Consider the following 20,848-nt stretch of genomic DNA (forward strand, 5'->3'; position numbering starts at 1 on the left):
ACCGCTATATTCTGCGTCAAAATGACACGCGCTCAGATGTAAACAATCCCAACGTGCACGAGAAGCACATGGCGGAACGAGTGAAGGAGACGCGCTGAATGAAAGTGCGCGTTCACTCTCTGACAGCAGAGGGCGCTGATGGAACAGCAGCATGCAGCTGTTACCACGGAAACTGTGCAAACAAAGTAACTGCGCTGGTGAAGTTTTTAAAATGCTTCAAACAGCCATTCATTTTTTTGTAATCTCAGTGTTGTTCATCACAGCACCAAAAACTGAATACTTAAAAAAGACTTAAAAAATATAAAGGATATTATTTTCAAACCTAAACATTTTTATATTTTAATCTGGACTACAACATGCCCTAATGATTAGAAATGTTCTGATTATTTGTTATTGTTCAGTAAAACTTTGAAAACATACAGCTTCATTAGTTAACATGTTAATTCATTATCACTAAACTGACAATAAAAATACTTATAAAGTATTAATTATTATTAATTAATGTTAATTTCTTAGTTACTGTTTAATAACATTACTAAAATCAAAATAACTTATTTAATGGACCTGAGATAAAACTAACAATGATCAGTTGTGTTTCTAACTAACATTAACAAAAAAATAACACTTTATGTAACAAATGTAGCTATTGCTCAATCTTAGTTAATGCATTAAATAAAGTGTTATCTGTTGTTCTTTATAGCCTAATTCTTTTGTATTTTAATCTGTTTGAAAATTTCAGTCAGAGTTGTTTTTGTTTTATTACAAAGAGTTCTTAAACCTGTTAAACTATGACAAAAATGGTTTTGCAACTAATTGTAATATCGTGATAATACCGTATACCGTGATAAAAGCTTCATCAATTAATCGCAACATGAAAATTTTATACCGTCACATGCCTAATTCTGACTATATATCACGCAATTCTGACTTTATTTCTCCCAATTCTGACTTTTTTTCTCCCAGTTCTGACTTTATTTCTTCCAATTCTGACTTTACATCTAAACCTATAATTGCAGGGGAAAAGGTCAGAATTGTGAGATAAAAAGTCATAATTATGTTTTTAATTTTTTTATTCCATAGCACAAACAAGCTACCATAACACGGAACTGACTCGAGCTGAATAATGACACTATCGTCTTTTTAGAGCTGCTTTACAGCAGAATTTTAATTTTTCTCGTATTTGAAGTTTGCATTGATTTTTATTTTCCTTTTCCTTTACTTTCCTGCTTTTGTACAAAGCGCTAAACTGTATAAAAAAAGGACTTGACTTGAGCTTTGGAGAAAAAAGGAATGAATTTTAATTGCCCCATTCTGCTATAAGAAGCCCTGCAACAGATGTACTTGCATTCATTTCTGTCATTGTGTGTGTGTCAGTATCTTCCTCCCGTAGACAGTCGCTCTGTCTCTGGGTTTGTGGGGCTGAAGAACGGAGGTGCGACCTGCTATATGAATGCAGTGTTCCAGCAGCTCTACATGCAGCCTGGTCTGCCTGAGGTAAACTCTATTATCACTAGTGTACAGTTAGCACAATCTCTCTCCACTAGGTGACGCCCTAACCTAATAGTAGGAGTGAACTTGCGCAAGTGTTTATTACTGTCTAACTCCAGATTGTGGTTAAACAATGGTTAATTTTTTTGTATGTGTTATTATAGTTTGTTTTATTGTTTTATTTCTTTGTATTTTCTTGACAAATGCTTCTTTTTGGAATTCTTTTGCTTGTTTTTTTTAGTTTTAGTTTAGCAACACTACATCAGCAACACTACATACTGCAGGGAATGCTTCAATATTTATCAGTAGTCAGACTTGACAGATTAATTAAATAAGACCAGTATAGACTAGAAATATTTTTGATGCAATTCCATTTAGTTTTCTTTCTTATTGCTTCATACATGTATAGTTTCAGTTTAGTTTTTATTTCATTTTCAATTCTTTTACAGTCTCCCAACATTCTATTCACCAAAGAGTCAAAAAAAAAGTATCACGGGTCCCACAAAAATATTAAGCAGCAACATTGATAATAATGAGAAATGTTTCTTAGCATATCATCATATTAGAATGATATCTGAAGGATCATGTGACACTGAAGACTGAAGTAATGATGCTGAAAATTCAGCTTTACCATCAGACGAATAAATGACATTTTAAAATATATTAATATAGAAAACAGTTATTTAAATTTTTTGTCTTCATAATAGGTTTTGGTAAGAATATTAACATTTGTGTGTGTGTGTGTGTGTGTGTGTGTGTGTGTGTGTGTGTGTGTGTGTGTGTGTGTGTGTGTGTGTGTGTGTGTGTGTGTGTGTGTGTGTGTGTGTGTGTGTGTGTGTGTGTGTGTGTGTGTGTGTGTGTTTGTGTGTTTGTTGTAGGCTGTCTTGTCAATTGAAGATGACACTGAAAACCCAGAGGAGAGTGTGTTCTGTCAGGTTCAGTCTCTGTTTGGTCACCTGATGGAGAGCAAACTGCAGTATTACGTACCTGAGAACTTCTGGAAGGTGAGATCCACCTTTATGATCCACATGCACACGGTGATTGTGAACTGAGTTTGGAATAGATGCTGTCAAACGTCTGAAATGTTTTCATTGTGGATAATAAACTACTATTTGATCTGTAGTTTATTAGATACTATACACAGTCTGATGACAGTCATCAGAATTAAGAGCAAGTATTTGATCATTCTCATCACATGGTTATTGTCTTGATGCAGATCTTTAAGATGTGGAATAAGGAATTATATGTGCGAGAACAGCAGGATGCTTACGAGTTCTTCACCAGTCTGGTGGATCAGCTTGATGAACATCTAAAGGTACAGCTCACATGATGTCCCCTGCATACTCAAGAGTACATCCACAGTCTGAAGTGTTGTTGTAATTCCCCTAATTTCTCCCTTATAGAAAATAGGTAGAGAGCAGATCTTCAAGAACACCTTCCAGGGCATTTTCTCTGATCAGAAGATATGCAAAGACTGCCCTCACAGGTGAGCCTTAAAGAAGCAGTCAATGTTTGCTCACCCACACCCATATTCTGTTGGGTTTTTTTCAAGTAGTCTTCTTAATAACTGTGGCTTAACTTCATGTTTGGTTACGGTTTGTAGGTATGAGCGTGAGGAGACGTTCATGGCTCTGAACTTGGGGGTGACGTCCTGTCAGAGTCTGGAGATCTCTCTCGATCAGTTTGTCAGAGGAGAGGTCCTGGATGGCAGCAATGCTTATTACTGCGAGAAATGTAAAGAGAAGGTACGGTTGGATTTGTTCTTGTTGATAAAGAACCGCAGTGAAATATCTGTATACATATGTGCTCACACATTTCGTGTTGCAGCGAACCACTGTGAAGCGGACCTGTATAAAGTCTCTACCCAGTGTGCTGGTCATCCACCTCATGCGATTCGGCTTCGACTGGGAAAGCGGGCGGTCCATCAAATACGACGAGCAGATCAGAGTAAGATTATACGCATCACCAGCAGCTCTGCTCCAGTTCACGTCATATAGTTTAAAATTAGTTGAAAATAATTAATTCATTTAATCTGTTGATTATTTCTTTATACACTACTGTTCAAAACTATGCCTCTGGTGCACTTTGGTCATTTTTCATTGAAAAATGTTATGTTCTGTTTTTTTATATATTTTTTTACTTTAAGGGAATGGTAGGAAAGTTTTGGAATTTGCTATGTGAACACATACAAAAAAAATCATGGACTTGATATGAAAAAAGTTAAATGGTTCTGACAAAAAAGTCACACTTTTGCTCCTCGCGATTAAAATGAGCGCATTAGAGATGAATGGGAGACGAATTTCATCTAGTGAAAACTTTTGGTACTGCAGCCAAACTAAATTTTACTGAAAGCTCATTTTTTGAGATATCAAACTCAAATTTTGAACACAACTTGCTTAGACTTATGATTTTCTTGCAGTTCGAGAGTAAAAAATATTCCTAAAAATTACATATTATAATTGAAATTAGTATTTTTGTGCATTTATCATAACAATATTTTTTACCATTTCAGAAATAATTTTTCAAAGTGTCATCTTTGAAAAGAGATCAAAATGAAGTCTGTGCTCTAAACTTTAAGTTTAAGTTGTAAATTTCAATTTTAGGTCTATGCTCAAAAAGTGAATAAATGGATTGTAACTACAGCATAAATATAATTTAGTACCATAAAATCCCCTTAAAGTACAAAATATTAAATAAAAAAACATAGAACTAAAATATATTACATTAATTTCATTGAAATAAAAAATATATTTTAAAATTTTAAACTGCATTTATTTGACAGTAAAAACAATTTAATATAGTATCTAATTTTAAATTTTAGTAAATATGAATTTTCAGCATCATTACTCCAGGCTGTGGTGTCACATGATCCTTCAGAAATCATTCTAATATGCTGATTTGCTGCTCAAGAAACATTTCTGATTAAAAGTAAATGAAAGTATAAAAATCTTTTGAATGCTAGTATATAATCGATTTGCATCCATTTCAATAATTTGTGTTCACATCATGTGCTCTTAGTTCCCCTGGGTGCTGAACATGGAGCCGTACACTGTGTCAGGAATGGCCCGTCAGGATTCAAGCGCAGATCATGGAGAGAACGGGAGAGGGGGTGAGGCTGGATCCGGGGGGTCCCCACGGAAAAAGGTCACCATCTCTGAAAACTACGAATTGGTGGGAGTGGTGGTTCACAGCGGACAGGCTCACGCGGGACACTATTACTCATTCATCAAAGACCGCCGGTGAGGGACAGCGAGAGAGACCTTATCCGTTAATGTGTTTTTTGGGGTGTTCTGGTGTTTACTTACTGGATAGTTTTATCATTCATTAGGCAAAAATCATAAGTCTGAGCACTATTCAAAGAATTCCCTTGTTCACCTAGGTATTTGTGAGTTGATGAAAAGATAACGAATTAATTAAATACAAAAATGTCACCTAAAATAAATAATTTTCCATCAAAATAAAATACTACAGAAAGATTATATTAGATAAGATAATATTTTATTTGTTTACCTCCATTAACAAACATCAGATAAAAACATGTGTGTGTGTGTATATATATATATATATATATAATTATGGCATACATCAGCAACCATAATATCTGAAACATGGGCTTAATTTTCCTGGGAGGTCTTTTGCCCCTCTCTGCGTGTATGTATGTGTATTTATGGGTCTCTGGGGGGGGCCATGCTTCTGTTTTTGGCAAGTGTTTTTATGAGAGCCTTAAACAGTCCCAGATGCTTGGCAGCATGATGGCAATTTTAACCAGTGCATTTTTTGAGGGAATGAAGGAATGTTTGAGTGATCACGATGAACTGAGCAAGATCTGTAACATGTTTTTCCAACGCTCTCTTCCCTTTTAGGGGTAGTGCACGAGGACGCTGGTATAAGTTTAACGACAATGTCGTGGAAGAGTTTGACATGAACGATGAGACTCTGGAGTATGAGTGTTTTGGAGGAGAATACAGACCCAAAGTTTACGACCAGTGTAAGTTATTAATATTTCTTTAAATCCATATAATTTAATGATGTCATTTAATGATGTCAGAAGTACCAGTACGTCAGTACCAAGCCAGTAAAATTAACATTTCTGGTAGTAAAATAAACAGTTCTGGTAGTACCTCCTCTGAACATGAACACAAAATTAGGCCTAAAAATAAATGAATAGCTATAAAAATAAATATATAATAACATAAGAATAAAGAATATATAATATAATAATTACATAAAATTGTACAGCTTATTATAAAAACTTCAAGCACTGTTTACTTAGATTAGTGTTTCTCAACCAGGGGTCCATGGACCCCTAGTGGTCCTTGACATAATGCTAGCGATTCCTTATAAAATATCTGAATATGATTTTTTGTATATTTTGACATGTTCCCATAAAAGAAGATACTATATGTATAATATAACTGACAATATGACTAAATATAGGAAAAGTCAACTAACGTAGTAGTAAATTTTACTATAATAATCATTAATGTCTTTGTGACGACCAAATGCAAGTAATAATATTTATTTATTTCATTTAAGACATTAATGATACCAATGAGGCAGTTTTATTCTAGGGTCCTTGAGAATGGTTTCAAATATGACGGGGGTCCATTACTCAAAAAAGGTTGAGATTCCCTGACTTAGATGACCCATTATGCCCTTTTTCAAAGTCTGGATTTTGTTTTTGGGGTCTACTAGAGTAGTTTTTCATGCTTGAATGTTCAAAAAAACATTATTTTTCACATAGTTTACATTGTTGTAAATTATTGTGTGTTCACATGCTATAGCAAACCCCTACCCGGATGTGCGGCGGCGCTACTGGAACGCCTACATGCTGTTCTACCAGCGCATCAGTGACCAGAACTCGCCAGTCCTGCCCAAAAAGAGTCGAGTCAGCATCATGAGGCAGGAGGCAGAGGATCTCTCACTGTGAGTTAGCATCTTACTTCCTCCTGCATCAGTGCTAGAATATGGACAAACCTATTAATGTTCATAATCCTTCATCTCAGGTCAGCCCCGTCCTCTCCGGAGATCTCACCACAATCCTCCCCACGGCCTCCCAGAGCCAACAACGACCGCCTCAGCCTGCTCACACGCTTGGTCAAGAAAGGAGAGAAGAAGGGTCTGTTTGTGGAGAAGATGCCTGCCAGGATCTTTCAGGTAGAGATTTTAAGGCCTTTTCACATCTTAAGTTATAAAAGAATGGTTCTGGTTTCAATCAATGTTAAAGGGATAGTTCACCCAAAAATGAAAATTATCCAATGATTTACTCACCCTCAAGCCATCCTAGATGTATATGACTATCTTCTTTCAGATGAAAACAAGTTATATTAAAAAAATATCCTGGCTTTTCCAAGCTTTATAATGATAATTATAATTATATAGTTAATGATAAACAAGATTTTGAAGGCCAAAAAAGTGAATCCATCCATCATAAAAGTAATCCATACGGCTCCAAGGGGTTAATAAAGGCTTTCTGAAGGGAAGCGATTAGGTTTTCGTAAGAAAACTATCCATATTTAAAACTTTATAAACTATAACAACTATAATCCAGAATTTAAAAATTCTCATTTTAGACTTCTAATGTTTTGTTTTGCTCTATCCTCTGCGCTTCAGCGTTCGTCATTACGTCATACGTCGGGTCAGAGGTTATGCTTCCTCCGTAAGCAAAATATGGATATTTTTCTTATGAAAACCCATCGCTTCAGAAGGCCTTTTTTAACCCACTGAAGCCGTGTGGATTACTTTTATGATGGATGGATGCACTTTTCTGGGCTTCAGAATCATGCGCGCCATTCACTACCATTATAAAGTTTGGAAAAGCCAGGATATTTTTTAATATAACTGTGTTCATTGTGTTCGTCTAAATAAAGTCATATACACCTAGGATGGTTTGAGAGTGAGTAAATTATGGGATCATTTTATTTTTGGGAGAACTTAAACCTGTAATTTATCTTAACGGCACAAAAGAGTAGATGTAAATAATTATGCAAATTATTTAGTATTTCATGCTGAATTTTTGTAATTTTCCAAAAAAGTGTTCCAAATGCTTCCTTTATAAAAATGTACTTTATTTATGTATTTACTTATATATATATATATATATATATATATATATATATATATATATATATATATATATATAATATTTTTTATGCTTCTGAAAAAAAAAAAAATTGTATTATCTTTTGGTGCAAAGGTGTTCATAGAGATTTTGCTTTAAAACAGGCATATTTCTTCCACTTCAGTTTTCCGCTGAGTAAATCTTGGTACTCTCTGGAAGATTCATCTGAATATCTTTAGGAATAAAATATATAAACGGTTGAGCGAACCACCATGTGTCCTCCTGAAAATATTGTTTTGAGGTATTACAATGTTTTGACATGTTTGACACACTCCCGGTTTTTGGATCTGTAGATGGTGAGAGATGAAAATCTGAAGTTTATGAAGAACAGAGATGTTTACAACGGCGATTACTTCAGCTTCACTCTGTCTCTGGCCTCTGTCAATGCGGTAAACTGAGAATTCATTTGATTATTGCCTCTTCTATAAGCTCTGTATATTCTCTTATAATTGAGCTCTACCTTTTTTTACAGACAAAGTTAAAACATCCATCTTATCAGGCCATGGCAAAAACCAGCCTGCAGCTGGCTGTCCAGTTCCTCTTCCACACGTACTTGCGCACCAAAAAGAAACTCAGGTGAGATGCTACTTTCATTTACAATGCTCAATTCTAGTTCCAGTTCTTATTATTGTTAAACTATTAAAAAGACAAGAACTAGTGGTGAAAACTATTCAATTATGTATTATATACAATTCTAACAATTCATACGTCTTCTCTCTCAGGGTGGACACAGAGGAGTGGATTGCTACCGTGGAGGTTCTGTTGTCCAAGAGTAGCGAGGCGTGTCAGTGGATGGTTCAGTACCTGGTGGCACCTGAAGGACGGGAGATCATCAAGTGAGCATCATATCCATCATCCTCTGCACACACATTGGCAATAGAATCGCCATTGTCTAGTCAACATTTCAGTCACTCAATCGCTGATGAGTGAAATCTAACAATTTATTAGCCAGTGGCTAATAAATAGTCGCCTAGTGCAAAATTTAGTCAGATGTGCGAGTGATTTACTCGCAGTGTAGAGGGTTGATGATATAAACAAAATATATTGACACCAAAAAATATTTGACTTTAAGCCACATTTAAGGGTACACTGTCATTTTTTTTTAATTTAAATGAGTCTGTACATCATCAATCCTTCTTCCCAAAACACATTTTTCTCTTACCCTTCACTATGCTTATCTCTTGGGAATCACTTGTTTTAAAAAACGCTAAACAGAGGAGAATCTGTTGGCAAAAAGAGAACACAACAGAGCTCGAAATAAAACAAGAATCAACATTGGCAACATTTCAGACATGGAAGAACTGAGGGATTTGAAATGTTGTAAAAGCCACACAGGGATGGTTTTTATACATTAACATCTTCATCTAGTCAGCTTGAGATCCTTTCCATCTAAACTGGTTATCTCTTTTTTGGCTTTTAGTATGAATTTGTTAGCCTTACTGTTATCTATAAGCTAGTGTGCTCCAAATCAACGACAAAATTTGTATTTAAAAGATGTAAGCATTCGAAACTTATAGTCTCTCACTTCCACCAACATGGATCAATGATTTTGATAAATCTCGCTGCACTTCACCTTTTAATCAGATGTTCTGTCCAATCAAATGCTCTCTCAAATTTAAAGCATCCCGGTGTAAATATGACCCTTCCTGTTTCAGTGGAAATTACGTCAACACATTGAATAATGCTGCTCGTTTCAAGGCACTTCAGTGGGCCTTTAAGCCTAGTAGTGAATGTTTTATGAGCATTAAGATAACCATATTCCTCTGGCTCACAAAGCCAAAGCACAACCAAAACAATGTTCTTCCGCAAAATGCGTACATTTTTGTTTTTTAACCACTAGAGGGGCTAAAGTTCCTTAGTGTACCTATGAAAAATGTATGAATATACAGTGGTGTGAAAAAGTGTTTGGCCCCTTCCTGATTTTTTTATTTTTTGCATTTTTGTCTCACTTAAATTTTTCAGATCATCAAACAAATTTAAATATGAATCAAAGATAACACAAGTAAACACAACATGCAGTTTTTAAATGAAGGTTTTTATTATGAAGGAAAAACAAAATACAAACCCACATGGCCCTATGTGGAAAAAGTGCTTGCCCCCTAAATCCACCCTTAGCAGCAACAACTGCAATCAAGCATTTGCGATAACTTGCAATGAGTCTGTTACAGCGCTGTGGAGGAATTTTGGCCCACTCATCTTTGCAGAATTGTTGTAATTCAGCCACATTGGAGGGTTTTCGAGCATGAACCGCCTTTTGATGGTCATACCACAGCATCTCAATAGAATTGAGGTCAGGACTTTGACTAGACCACTCCAAAGTCTTCATTTTATTTTTCTTTAGCCATTCAGAGGTGGACTTGCTGGTGTGTTTTGGATCATTATCCTGCTGTGGAACCCAAGTGAACTTGAGGTCACGAACAGATGGCCGGACATTGTCCTTCAGGATTTTTTGGTAGACGGCAGAATTCATGGTTCCATTTATCACAGCAAGTCTTCCAGGTCCTGAAGCAGCAAAACAGCCCCAGACCATCACAATACCACCACCATATTTTATTGTTAGTATGATGTTCTTTTTCTGAAATGCTGTTACTTTTATGCCAGACGTAATGGGACACACACCTTCCAAAAAGTTCAACTTTTGTCTCCTCAGTCCACAGAGTATTTTCCCAAAAGTCTTTGGGATCATCAAGATGTTTTCTGGCAAAACTGAGATTTTTTTTGTTTTTTTGCTCAGCAGCGGTTTTCATCTTGCAACTCTGCCATGCAGGCCATTTTTGCCCAGTCTCTTTCTTATGGTGGAGTCATGAACATTGATCTTAACTGAGGCAAGTGAGGCCTGCAGTTCTTTGGATGTTGTTGTGGGGTCTTTTATGACCTCTTGGATGAGTCATCGCTGCGCTCTTGGGGTAATTTTGGTTGGCCGGCCACTCCCGGGAAGGTTCACCACTGTTCCATATTTTTGCCATTTGTGGATAATGGCTGTCACTGTGGTTTGCCAGAGTCCCAAAGCTTTAGAAATGGCTTTATAACCGTTTCCAGACTGATAGATCTCAATTACTTTTTTCTCATTTGTTCCTGAATTTCTTTCGATCTCAACATGATGTGTAGCTTTTGAGGATCTTTTGGTCTACTGCACTTTGTCAGGCAGGTCCTAATTTAGGTCCTATTGATTTCTTGATTGCAAACAGGTGTGGCAGTAATCAGGCCTGGGTGTGGCTAGAGAAACTGAACTCAGGTGTGATAAACCACAGTTATGTTTTAACAGTGGGGGGGCAAGCACTTTTTCATACCGGGCCATGTGGGTTTGGATTTTGTTTTCTCTTCATAATAAAAACATGTTGTGTTTACTTGTGTTATCATTGATTCATATTTAAATTTGTTTGATCTGAACCATTAAAGTGTGACAAACATGCAAAAAAATAAAACATCAGGAAGGGGGCAAGCACTTTTTCATACCACTGTATTTGCAATATGTAACAAAATAACCATTCATTGTAAAGAAATACAGCAGCACTTTTTACTTCTTCTACCACAAGAAGTAAAAAGAAATGCATGGAAAGCTGTAAATTGTCCCATAAGGGATATTCCCTCACTTTTGTTTTTAGCTAATGCCCAGTTCACCCAAAACCAAAAACACCTGTGTTTGTGTAAGCGTGTGGTCATAATTGTTTTTGCTGAAAATTAATAGCACATGTGCACTGTGGAAGGTGGGCCAGTCAGGGGATGTTAATGTGTAGAGCATGTAAATGAGATCTGGAGATTCGCAGCCCTGTTACATGATTGGTGGGTTCGTATCGGATGTTAGGGCTGCCCTGATTATCACTCCACATCACAGCCGAAGCCAGGGAATGTTCTGTACTGTTTTATGATTAAGTTCTGACACACTTCCAGCAAAACAAGCAACCTTTTCCCTTATCAATGGAGACCTGGAGCTATAATTTTGCAAAAACTTTCCCCCCTGGAAAGAACAATAGAGCTGGCTCTGTACAAAGAGTTTCCACAGAACCTCCCAACCAGTTCAGATATGCCAACATCCAGCATCTCCTACCACACATTCATGCAAAATGTAGAAAACAAGGGTCGCATTCACAAAACATTCACAAGTTAATGGTTGAATCTGATGAAGGACATGACTTTCTCTCTCTGTAGGATCTGTCTGTTGGAATGCAGTGTTCGGGAGGTCCGTGTCGTGGTGGCCACCATCCTGGAGAAGACCCTGGAGAGTGCTTTGTACTTCCATGACACTGGGCTGGACTGTCTTTTGGACATGCTGCTTTCTCTGTTGGATAAGGACGTCCCGGACAACTGCAAGAACTGTTCTCAGTACTTCAGCCTCTTCAGTAACTTTGCTCAGAGGGTAAGAACAATGTTAGGGGCACCAGACGGTGTATTTGAAGAACGTTCATGCTGTTCTTTTCCATAAAGAAAATATATATCAAGCTCAGAAAAAAGCATAAAAGTGGCCCACACACAACTTGTGCACTAATATTGTAAAGGTGTGGTCACATTAGGAAAATTTCACATCCACAAAAAAAAAAACAGCATCCATTGTCAATAGTGTAGAGGTGTATGAAGCACTGTTCACAAATAAGACACTTTCAAACCAAGCAGCTTTCTGTTGGTCAGCACAGGGAATTCATTTGACCAACCTGAACATGAGCAAAATCCGCATGGGGAACTTTTTCACCCTTACAAGTACATATACGTACATGTCTGCACCGCAAAGTCCCCCTGTAGTCAATCATTTTATCCCTTAAAACTCATCTTTGGTCACCAAAATGGCATATTTAAGCGCTCTTGGATCCAAAAAAATAAGTGTGAATCAAATATTTAAAAACATGTAAAAACATATAATGCAAACTTTAAAGTAGCCATGAGTTGCACTGAAGGGATGTCATCTCCCTCTCCCTCAAGCGTACAAAAGAGTAAAATATGAGCAGAAAATGTAAGAGAGCACAAAGTACAGAGTAATGAAAGCAAAGAAAACAACTTTCAAGAACACATAAACACAAGTTTAAGATATGGGCAATATCATTTTTAATGTGTTTAAAGTTTTGATTCACGCTTATTTTTAAAATGCACTTTTAATTTTTCGATTCACGCTTTCCATCCGTGGCCACGTTCTTTGCCATTCTGATCATGTTGCATTATTTTTTTTAAGTTTGTGTTATATATTTTTACATGTTTTAAATTTTTTGATTCACACTTATTATTTTTTGATCCGTGACCACAATACTTTAGGCGGGAATCTAACCCCATATCAGTATGCCTACGTGTGCACTAAACATTTTGTCACTGTTAAGTCAAATATCCAAAAGTCAGTTTTATATATTATGTTTCCTGTCGCTGATTACGTTCCCCTCCAGTGGGCACAGCTCTCAGTGTAATATAACATGTCGCTCTGTCTCAATTGCCTGTATCCACTTTTGTGTCCTTAAACGCTTGTTTTTTGGGGTCGGCAGCTTATAAAATTTTTTTATTTTAGCTTGTTCTGTTTTTTGTTAAAAGTCAGAAATGACAAGGAGGCAGCTTCACGAAACACAAAATCAATGGAGACGGTTGAAAAAAAATGCATATAGTTCATCATAGCATGTATTACTAAATGTACCCCGATTTTTCATATGATGTAGAGAACAAAAGCGATTTCAAGCGATTTCATGTCTTTGGTTCACTGCAGTTTTAAGGAGAAAATACTCCGCAATACTGTTGACTGATGAATTTGCACATAGACATATAAACATTAAAATTTTGATTTTCACCACATGGGCTGGTTTAAGTCTTCTGAAGCCACACAGATTGAGCAGATTTAAGTTATTCACTGATGAACTCTTTCAGGGCTGTGGGCCGTGTCAGCTGCTGCTGAAACATTCAGCTTATCGTCGGATGCTTGTCTTCCTCCTGGGAGCCAACCGGCAAAACAACCAGGTATTGCAGATGCCATCTTTTATCACCTGATTAGGTGTTCTGCATCTTGTGAATATTAGGGTTTGCGTAAGCGCTCATGTTAGCGTCCGTTGTTTAATGTCTGTGTTAATGACATTCTGCTCGTTGTGTGTTTTAGCACCGGCGCTGGAGTTCAGCACAGGCTCGAGAGTTCCTGCATCTCCACAACACTCTGGCCTTGATAGTGCTGCACACAGACCTCACATCTCAGAGGACGGAGGGTAAGAAAACACAATGATTTCAGGACATACCCCAAAATTATCATTAACATAATCATCATTATGATGACATAAAAATGCAAAAGACCAAAAAATATTTTAGCACTTTTTTTAATATATATTTTAGAAATAAAAACATTTTTTAAAATACATAAGATTTAAATTAATGCTTTTTTTCAGCAAGTAGGCAATAAATTCATAACAGTGACTGAAAAAAAATTACAAAAATGTGTGTTCAGCTCAAGGAGTGTTCAAGCACGCTTCCTCTGGACTGGTGGCTCCATCTTCACCCCTCCTGCCTCTACATTCAGACATCAACACGCTGCTCTTTAAAGCGGAAGGACAGGTGTATCTCATGGAGGTAAGACTATCTTTTTTCACTCTCTCCTGTCTCAGTCTGTCTGTATTTCACACTACTGACTGAGGCACATGTCTTTCAGGTGATGTTTGCCATGCGTGAGTTGTCCGGCCCATTGTCGTTTCTCATAGAGATGATCACATATTGCTCATTCTGTAATGAACCTTTCTCACTGGGAGTCCTACATTTACTCAAGGTTGGTATCCTGACTAGTTTAAACCTTCCAGGGCTCAACTATAATGATGGCAATCAATGAATAGTTTATTTTTAATACTTAAATATTTATCATTAATAATGTATTAATTGTTTAATGTAAAGTAAAACTCTCATATACAAATATACAAATCTGAAGTGATCTCAGCAGAAAAAATGCTGTTGAGCTGATCCCTGCCTGTATTTTTGTTCAATAAAAATATACCTGACAATATGTTCATGTTCTAGAATCATCTGGAAACGGCTCCACCTCATGAACTGAAGAACGTTTTTCAGATGCTGCTAGAGATCCTGGTGAGTGATGGCTGTGTGCTGCTATAAATAATGGTTCGGAGTAGTGAGTAATGATGTAACACCGCTCTTCCTGTCACCTCTCAGATGGTAGAGGACCCTCTGCAGTCCCAGAGGCTCAAATATGCATTTGAAACTGAAAAGGGCCTTCTGGGTAAGAGCCGTATCACTTGGATCTATCAGCATGAGTATTTGTAAGATTAAACTGATTTGTACTAACATGTGATTCTCAATTATTCACAGCTTTGATGCATCAGAGCAACAATGTGGACAGCAGTCGCTGCTATCAGTGTGTGAAGTTCCTGGTGACGCTGGCACAGAAGTGAGTGGGCTCAAATTAAGGATGCATAATATGGATATTTACGTGTTGAAGAGATATATGATGTAATAGTGTAATTTCAGTGATCACCCAAATTTTTATTTATTTATCTTTATCTGTAGGATAATGATATAGGATATTTAATTGTTCATGATCATTTCTTATATTTTTACTTCTTTTTTTTTTTACATGATTTTGCCGTCATCTAACACTCAAGTAAAGTTAGTCTTTAAATAAATAAATAATAATTTATAAACACTAGTAAATGTAAACTATAGCAAATGTCAAAATAACTATTAATTTTTCATATTCTACATTATAATCAGGGCTTGACATTAAACACCCACCTACGGAAGAGAATTAGGGCCAAACAATAATAAAAAAAAATAGAAACATCTCGAGATTAAAGTCATTATTAAGCGAAATTAAACTCGTTAAATTTTGAGAAAAAAGTCCAAATAAAATGTTGAAAATAAACTCATTACATTTTGATAATAAAGTCATTATGTTTCAAGAAAAAATTACATTTCGAGAAAAAATTGACAATAAAATGTCAAGAATAAACACAAATTTGATCAGTGTCATGATCATTGCATACTAAAAGAGGACATGACAGAGTTAGATCTCTTAGTCAAGCTATATTTTAGGCTTTCTTTTAGTAACACATATACTACCAGCTTTAGCTCATTATGTGTATTTGTCCGTTCAAGCATAAATTTGTGCGCTCTCTTTGTGCACTATGGATGAATTCCATGTGCACATCAGACGCGGCGGCAGAGCAAAACAGTGAATCTAATCACCATACAGACAAAAAGTTCACTTCAAGAATGAAAAAAGTGGCATCCATATGTTTTACTGTAAATGTGCAAACAGAAACAAAAAGAACAATCTATATCTAGTTACATAAGCAGGCTTACAGGCATATTAAATAGGCTACACAAAAAGAAATAAGCCTATAGACTATTGAAAAACGTCTATACACACTCTTCCAGCCTATAGCTTGAAGTCATTAGGTTTATCTGCACATAGTATGGTTTATTAATAAGGTGTTTAGAGAATTTGATCTTTTAATTCCACTGTCTTAGTAGGTACATTAAACCACGCTATCGGTTTTCTTTAAGAGGCACGTTATGGAGGAAAATGCTTAATGTGTAATTAAACGTGTTGCGTTCATATGCACTCATCTGTTTATCTGCACATAGTATGGTTTATTAATAAGTTATGTACAGAATCTGATCTTTTAATATCAATGTTAATGCATTAAGCCACATTAAGCTTTTTGACTAAGTGATCCAACTCCGTCATGTCCTCTATCAGTATGTAATGAACATGACACTGTTCGAATGCGTTTATTCTCGACATTTTACATTTTTCCCAAACTTTAACAAATTTTTCTCGAAACATAACTTTATTTTCAAAATTTAACGAGTTTAATCTCCCCATTTTATTTTTAATTTTTTCTCTTAATTTAATGTTTTTTCTCGAAAAATAACAACTTTATTCTCAATTTAACAAGTTATTTTCGACATTCTCGTCAGCTGTTAAAGTGACAGCAGTATATACCTGCTGCCAAATTATGAGATAATATTAAAAATATCTATATGGCAGTATTTCTCCATGGTATCAATATCAAAATTGTGGCCAATGAAAATACTGAGTGGCTAGTAACTTTGGAAAACCACTAGCCACAGTGGCTGGTGAGCAAAAAAAGTTAATGTCAAGCCCTGATTATAATAATTATGTACATTGAAACACAAAGAAATCTACAAATTTTAAAATGCATTTTTAATGCGTTATACTTTCTAAAGGCATAACATAAGTATTATAATTGTGGTTACAATTATTCATGTGACCATACAGTGCATTATGTTTCTGGCAGCAGTGATGTTTAATGCCTCTGTGTTTCTGTTAGATGTTCTCCAGCTAAGGACTATTTTAAAGAGCTCTCAGGACATTGGAGTTGGGCCGTTCAGTGGCTTCAGAAGAAGGCAAGAGACCACAGAAATGCACTCAAACACTAGTACTTCTTTATTGTGCATTTTTTTTAATTCCCCCTCCCCCTCTCTCCTCTTTCAGATGTCAGAGCACTACTGGACGCCTCAGAGCAATGTATCGAATGAGACGTCCACTGCTAAAACCTTCCAGCGCACCATCTCAGCACAGGTACTGCACTTACAGTCTGACGTATCATTATGCTGCGTTCTTGTCATTACTGAACTTGGATTACATTATACATAACCTGTATAAGCAAATGTATTTCTCAAACTTGTCATTTCAAATTTACAACGTAAAAACTGTTCGGAATTTTTTTTCTTCTGTTAGCACCGACCGCCCACTGAATGTTTTGATGTCACATGTAAAATGATTGAAATGCCGCGACTCCAATGTGGAAATTTACCCTTTACTGATTGAGTGTTATTTTATTATTATTCATATATTATTACAGTATTTATTAATATATTTAATTGTTTTTTTTATTTTTATATTTTCAGTTTTAGCAATGTTGTGCTTTTATAATTTTTTATGTTTCTATATAGCATTAATTTATTTTTTATTTCAGTTTTAGTCATTTTAGAACTTAAAACTTATTTCATTTGGTTGATATTTCTCATTTTAAAGGTTTTTGAGTTTTTCATCTAATATTTATTTTGATTTCAGTTGCCGAAAACAATTTTTAATGACTTTAGTTTAAGTTAACAATAACACGTTATGGGAAATTTGTCATTTTGAATTCAAAATATGATTTGTAAAGATCTTAGGAGTAAAAATCCCATTTTCCACTCTCTTTCTTTCCCTCACTTTTGTACATTCTTAATATTTCACTTTTCTTTGAGATGAAAAAAAACCCAGAACAACACAAAAATGCTAAGTTAAGCTAATTTACAGTAGACTTTTATTTTTAACAATCTGTTTTTATATATTGTATTTTATATTAAAGGGTTAGTTAGTAAATAAAAATTCTGTCATTAATTACTCGCCCTCATGTCGTTCCACACCCGTAAGACTAACATTCATCTTTGGAACACAAATGAAGGTCTTTTTGAGGAAATCTGAGAGCTTTCTGTCCCTCCATTGACAGCTACGCAACTACCAGTTTGATGCTTCAAAAAGTTCATGAAGAGATCGTAAAACTAATCCATATGAATTGAGTCCAAATATTCTGAAGAGACTCGATCGCTTTATATGATGAACAGATTGAATTTAGGATTTTATTCACATATAAACATTCATCAACTCACACATCAGTTTTAGGAAACGGAAGCTCAGGAATGTTCGCTTGACGTGCGAGAACCAATGACGCATCACGTTTGAGCTTCCTCAAGAACCAAAGAGGTTCATTCTCGTCAGTGAGGTTAAATGATGAATGAAAGTCTTACGGGTTTGGAATGACATGAGCATGAGAAATTGATGACAGAATTTTCATTTTGGGGGAAACCCTTTAACTCTCTGGAGTCAGGTAACGCGCCGGCGTGTTTTGCAGGATTTTTTTTCACATTGCAGCCAAACAGACTTAAAATACTCTGTCATGTTTTGTCATAGAGACATAAGTAATATATCAATTGAAACTATAGAATATCTTCTTTTATTTGTGTACATTCAGAGTAAAAACAAAATGCTGTGCTTTTAGCAAAATAAAGAAAACTAACATGATGCGTGATCTCTCGTCTCCCTCTGAACGAAGTCCAATCTGATAGTTCTCAGAAAATGAACTGTAACTTGGAGAATACTAATGACACAAAAATGAGACTTATGTCTAAAAAAAAACATTGAAATGTCAGGTTTTAAATTGTTTTAGTCAAATCAAAAACAAACATTCTGTGTTTATGTAATCTGTATTAAAAGAGAGCCATGTCAGACCTCTGTGATTCAGCTCATTATCCGCTAATGCGGCCACGCCCACGCCCACTTTTGTCTTCAAAAGTGTTTTGAATAGCCATAGTTGGCGATCTCTGGAAGCCTGTTAGTTCCTGGAATGTCACATGGTGTCTGTTCTTCTTTAGATGAATTTGTGGACTAAATGTGTACAGAGCGCCCTCCAGCTGCAAGTATTGAAAACACAGTATCCAGCGCTCATAGTGCTGAAAATAAATATTGAATAAATGTACTCCTCTGTATAGAAAATTGACATAAACTTAAGAATCCATCAATATTTCTCCAAATGTGAATGCTTTTAAGCTAAAAGCCTATATGAAATGCCATAGAGGTAACATAGTTATTCAGACACTTTGCATCACAGAAATACATTATATTTTAAAGTATATAATAGAATACCATTTTTTTACATTGTAATAATATTTCACAGTATTGTTTTTTTTTCTGTATGTTTGATATACACCATGATGAGCTTGAGACATGATCACAGAGTGTTTTTTACAGCCTACCTGTCTGAAAGAGATCATTATTTATGCAGCTCATTAGAGCTCTTTATGCGATTCTTTTGTATTCTCAGGTGTAAAGCACCCATTATTCATGATGATTCATGCCTCCACTCATACTGTTTTTCTTGACAAAAAGTGTCTTACAAAAACTAAAACAATATATTGTTATAAATGAACAAGTTAGGCAGGATAATTTTTACATAATTTTGAAGCAACCTCCAATACCCAGAAGTTCTGTGAACACATATATAACATTAGTTTTTAGAACACATATATAACATTTCAGTGACTTAAGTTTTTAGTTTTTTCAATAACCACGCATAAACGTTATTCCTTCAAAAACACAAACATGTACATACATGTTGCTCACATATTATGGTAGCCTAGTTTGTGCTGAATACAGTGTAATGACACTTTTTCCATTAATATGTTTATGAACAACTGAAAAAAGCACAAATGTCAGGGCATGTCAAAACTTCTCGAGGCCCCAAATCAGCCTCAGATTCCAGAGGGTTAAAACATACCCCAAAAACAAAATATGGTTTACTTACAGCTAAAAGTTAGCTAGGTTTTTTTTATAAGAAAATCACTGCATTTGGCCTTCTGAATGGAGCTCAATGAATGATGGTTTTTGTGTTTAGGACACTCTGGCATATGCCACAGCTTTACTGAATGAGAAGGAGCAGTCTGGCAGCAGCAATGGATCAGACGGCAGCCCGGCCAATGAGAACTCAGACCGAAGCCTCAGACAGGTCTCATTAATTCAACAGTCCAACATCAATTATATCAAATATTATGTTAAAACATCCTCGTGGTTTAATAAATAATTATATTTACTGTGTCGCCATTTCTCCCTCTTTCTCTCAGGGATCTGAATCCCCAATGATGTTGGGTGATTCTCGGAGTGATCTAGAAGATGTTGACCCCTAACGTTTCTCATCGTTTGTGCACAGAAAAACAATACAAAAAAAAAGTTATCTCCAACAGAAAGATGTTGTGGCTCTAAACACACAATCAGAAAACTGCATTTGATCTTCTAGGGACTGGAAATGGACCGACCAGAAGGAGCCAAAGGGTCCGCCAGAGCGCTCACTCTTCAGGCCACCTCGCCGGAGACGTGAACAGACGCAAATATCTAGTGTTTTTTTTTTTTTTTTTTTTTTTTTTTTTCTGGTGGTTAAAGACTGGCTGGATGAAATTAGAGTTGCAAGTTATTGTGATGTTTTGTCAGACGAATGGGACTTAAAAACGGAGGCTTTCATTTCACGTTTTTACGCAGAACTACTACTATGGTGCCAGACGGGGTGTTTTAAACGAAATCAGTCAGCGTATATTTGCCAATGTAATTAAGTAGATACTATTCATGAGAAATGTAAAGATGTGTTCCATAAGTGTAATTTCAAATGTAAAATAATATTTTTAAGAATCCTTTACTGATTTTCTTTATTTTTTTCTGGATCTGTTTGAGAGGTGCCTCAAATCTATTCGAAAAAAAGAGGAACTTGCCAAGTCTCTGAG

The 20,848-nt window shown here is 35.8% G+C and overlaps 1 protein-coding gene across 4 annotated transcripts in view; it reads left to right on the plus strand.

The window, feature by feature from the left end:
- usp24 (ubiquitin specific peptidase 24) overlaps window positions 1–20,333 on the plus strand; it is an 83,278-nt gene extending 62,945 nt beyond the window's left edge. For all 4 annotated transcript variants that reach the window (XM_067384819.1, XM_067384820.1, XM_067384821.1 and 1 more), the window contains 25 exons: window positions 1,375–1,494; window positions 2,367–2,492; window positions 2,705–2,803; window positions 2,892–2,974; window positions 3,092–3,233; window positions 3,316–3,435; window positions 4,507–4,727; window positions 5,352–5,476; window positions 6,273–6,414; window positions 6,495–6,645; window positions 7,903–7,998; window positions 8,082–8,185; window positions 8,332–8,445; window positions 11,759–11,966; window positions 13,445–13,534; window positions 13,671–13,773; window positions 14,010–14,131; window positions 14,211–14,324; window positions 14,570–14,635; window positions 14,720–14,786; window positions 14,876–14,954; window positions 16,864–16,939; window positions 17,028–17,114; window positions 19,972–20,082; window positions 20,198–20,333. In XM_067384819.1, coding sequence (XP_067240920.1) covers window positions 1,375–1,494; window positions 2,367–2,492; window positions 2,705–2,803; window positions 2,892–2,974; window positions 3,092–3,233; window positions 3,316–3,435; window positions 4,507–4,727; window positions 5,352–5,476; window positions 6,273–6,414; window positions 6,495–6,645; window positions 7,903–7,998; window positions 8,082–8,185; window positions 8,332–8,445; window positions 11,759–11,966; window positions 13,445–13,534; window positions 13,671–13,773; window positions 14,010–14,131; window positions 14,211–14,324; window positions 14,570–14,635; window positions 14,720–14,786; window positions 14,876–14,954; window positions 16,864–16,939; window positions 17,028–17,114; window positions 19,972–20,082; window positions 20,198–20,260 — 2,829 coding nt within the window. In that variant the 3' untranslated portion in view covers window positions 20,261–20,333. The remainder of the gene's footprint in view (window positions 1–1,374; window positions 1,495–2,366; window positions 2,493–2,704; window positions 2,804–2,891; window positions 2,975–3,091; window positions 3,234–3,315; window positions 3,436–4,506; window positions 4,728–5,351; window positions 5,477–6,272; window positions 6,415–6,494; window positions 6,646–7,902; window positions 7,999–8,081; window positions 8,186–8,331; window positions 8,446–11,758; window positions 11,967–13,444; window positions 13,535–13,670; window positions 13,774–14,009; window positions 14,132–14,210; window positions 14,325–14,569; window positions 14,636–14,719; window positions 14,787–14,875; window positions 14,955–16,863; window positions 16,940–17,027; window positions 17,115–19,971; window positions 20,083–20,197) is intronic.
- Window positions 20,334–20,848: the final 515 nt, after the last annotated feature.

The sequence above is a fragment of the Chanodichthys erythropterus genome, chromosome 4 (assembly GCF_024489055.1).
Source record: "Chanodichthys erythropterus isolate Z2021 chromosome 4, ASM2448905v1, whole genome shotgun sequence".
In the NCBI taxonomy this organism is placed as follows: domain Eukaryota; kingdom Metazoa; phylum Chordata; class Actinopteri; order Cypriniformes; family Xenocyprididae; genus Chanodichthys; species Chanodichthys erythropterus.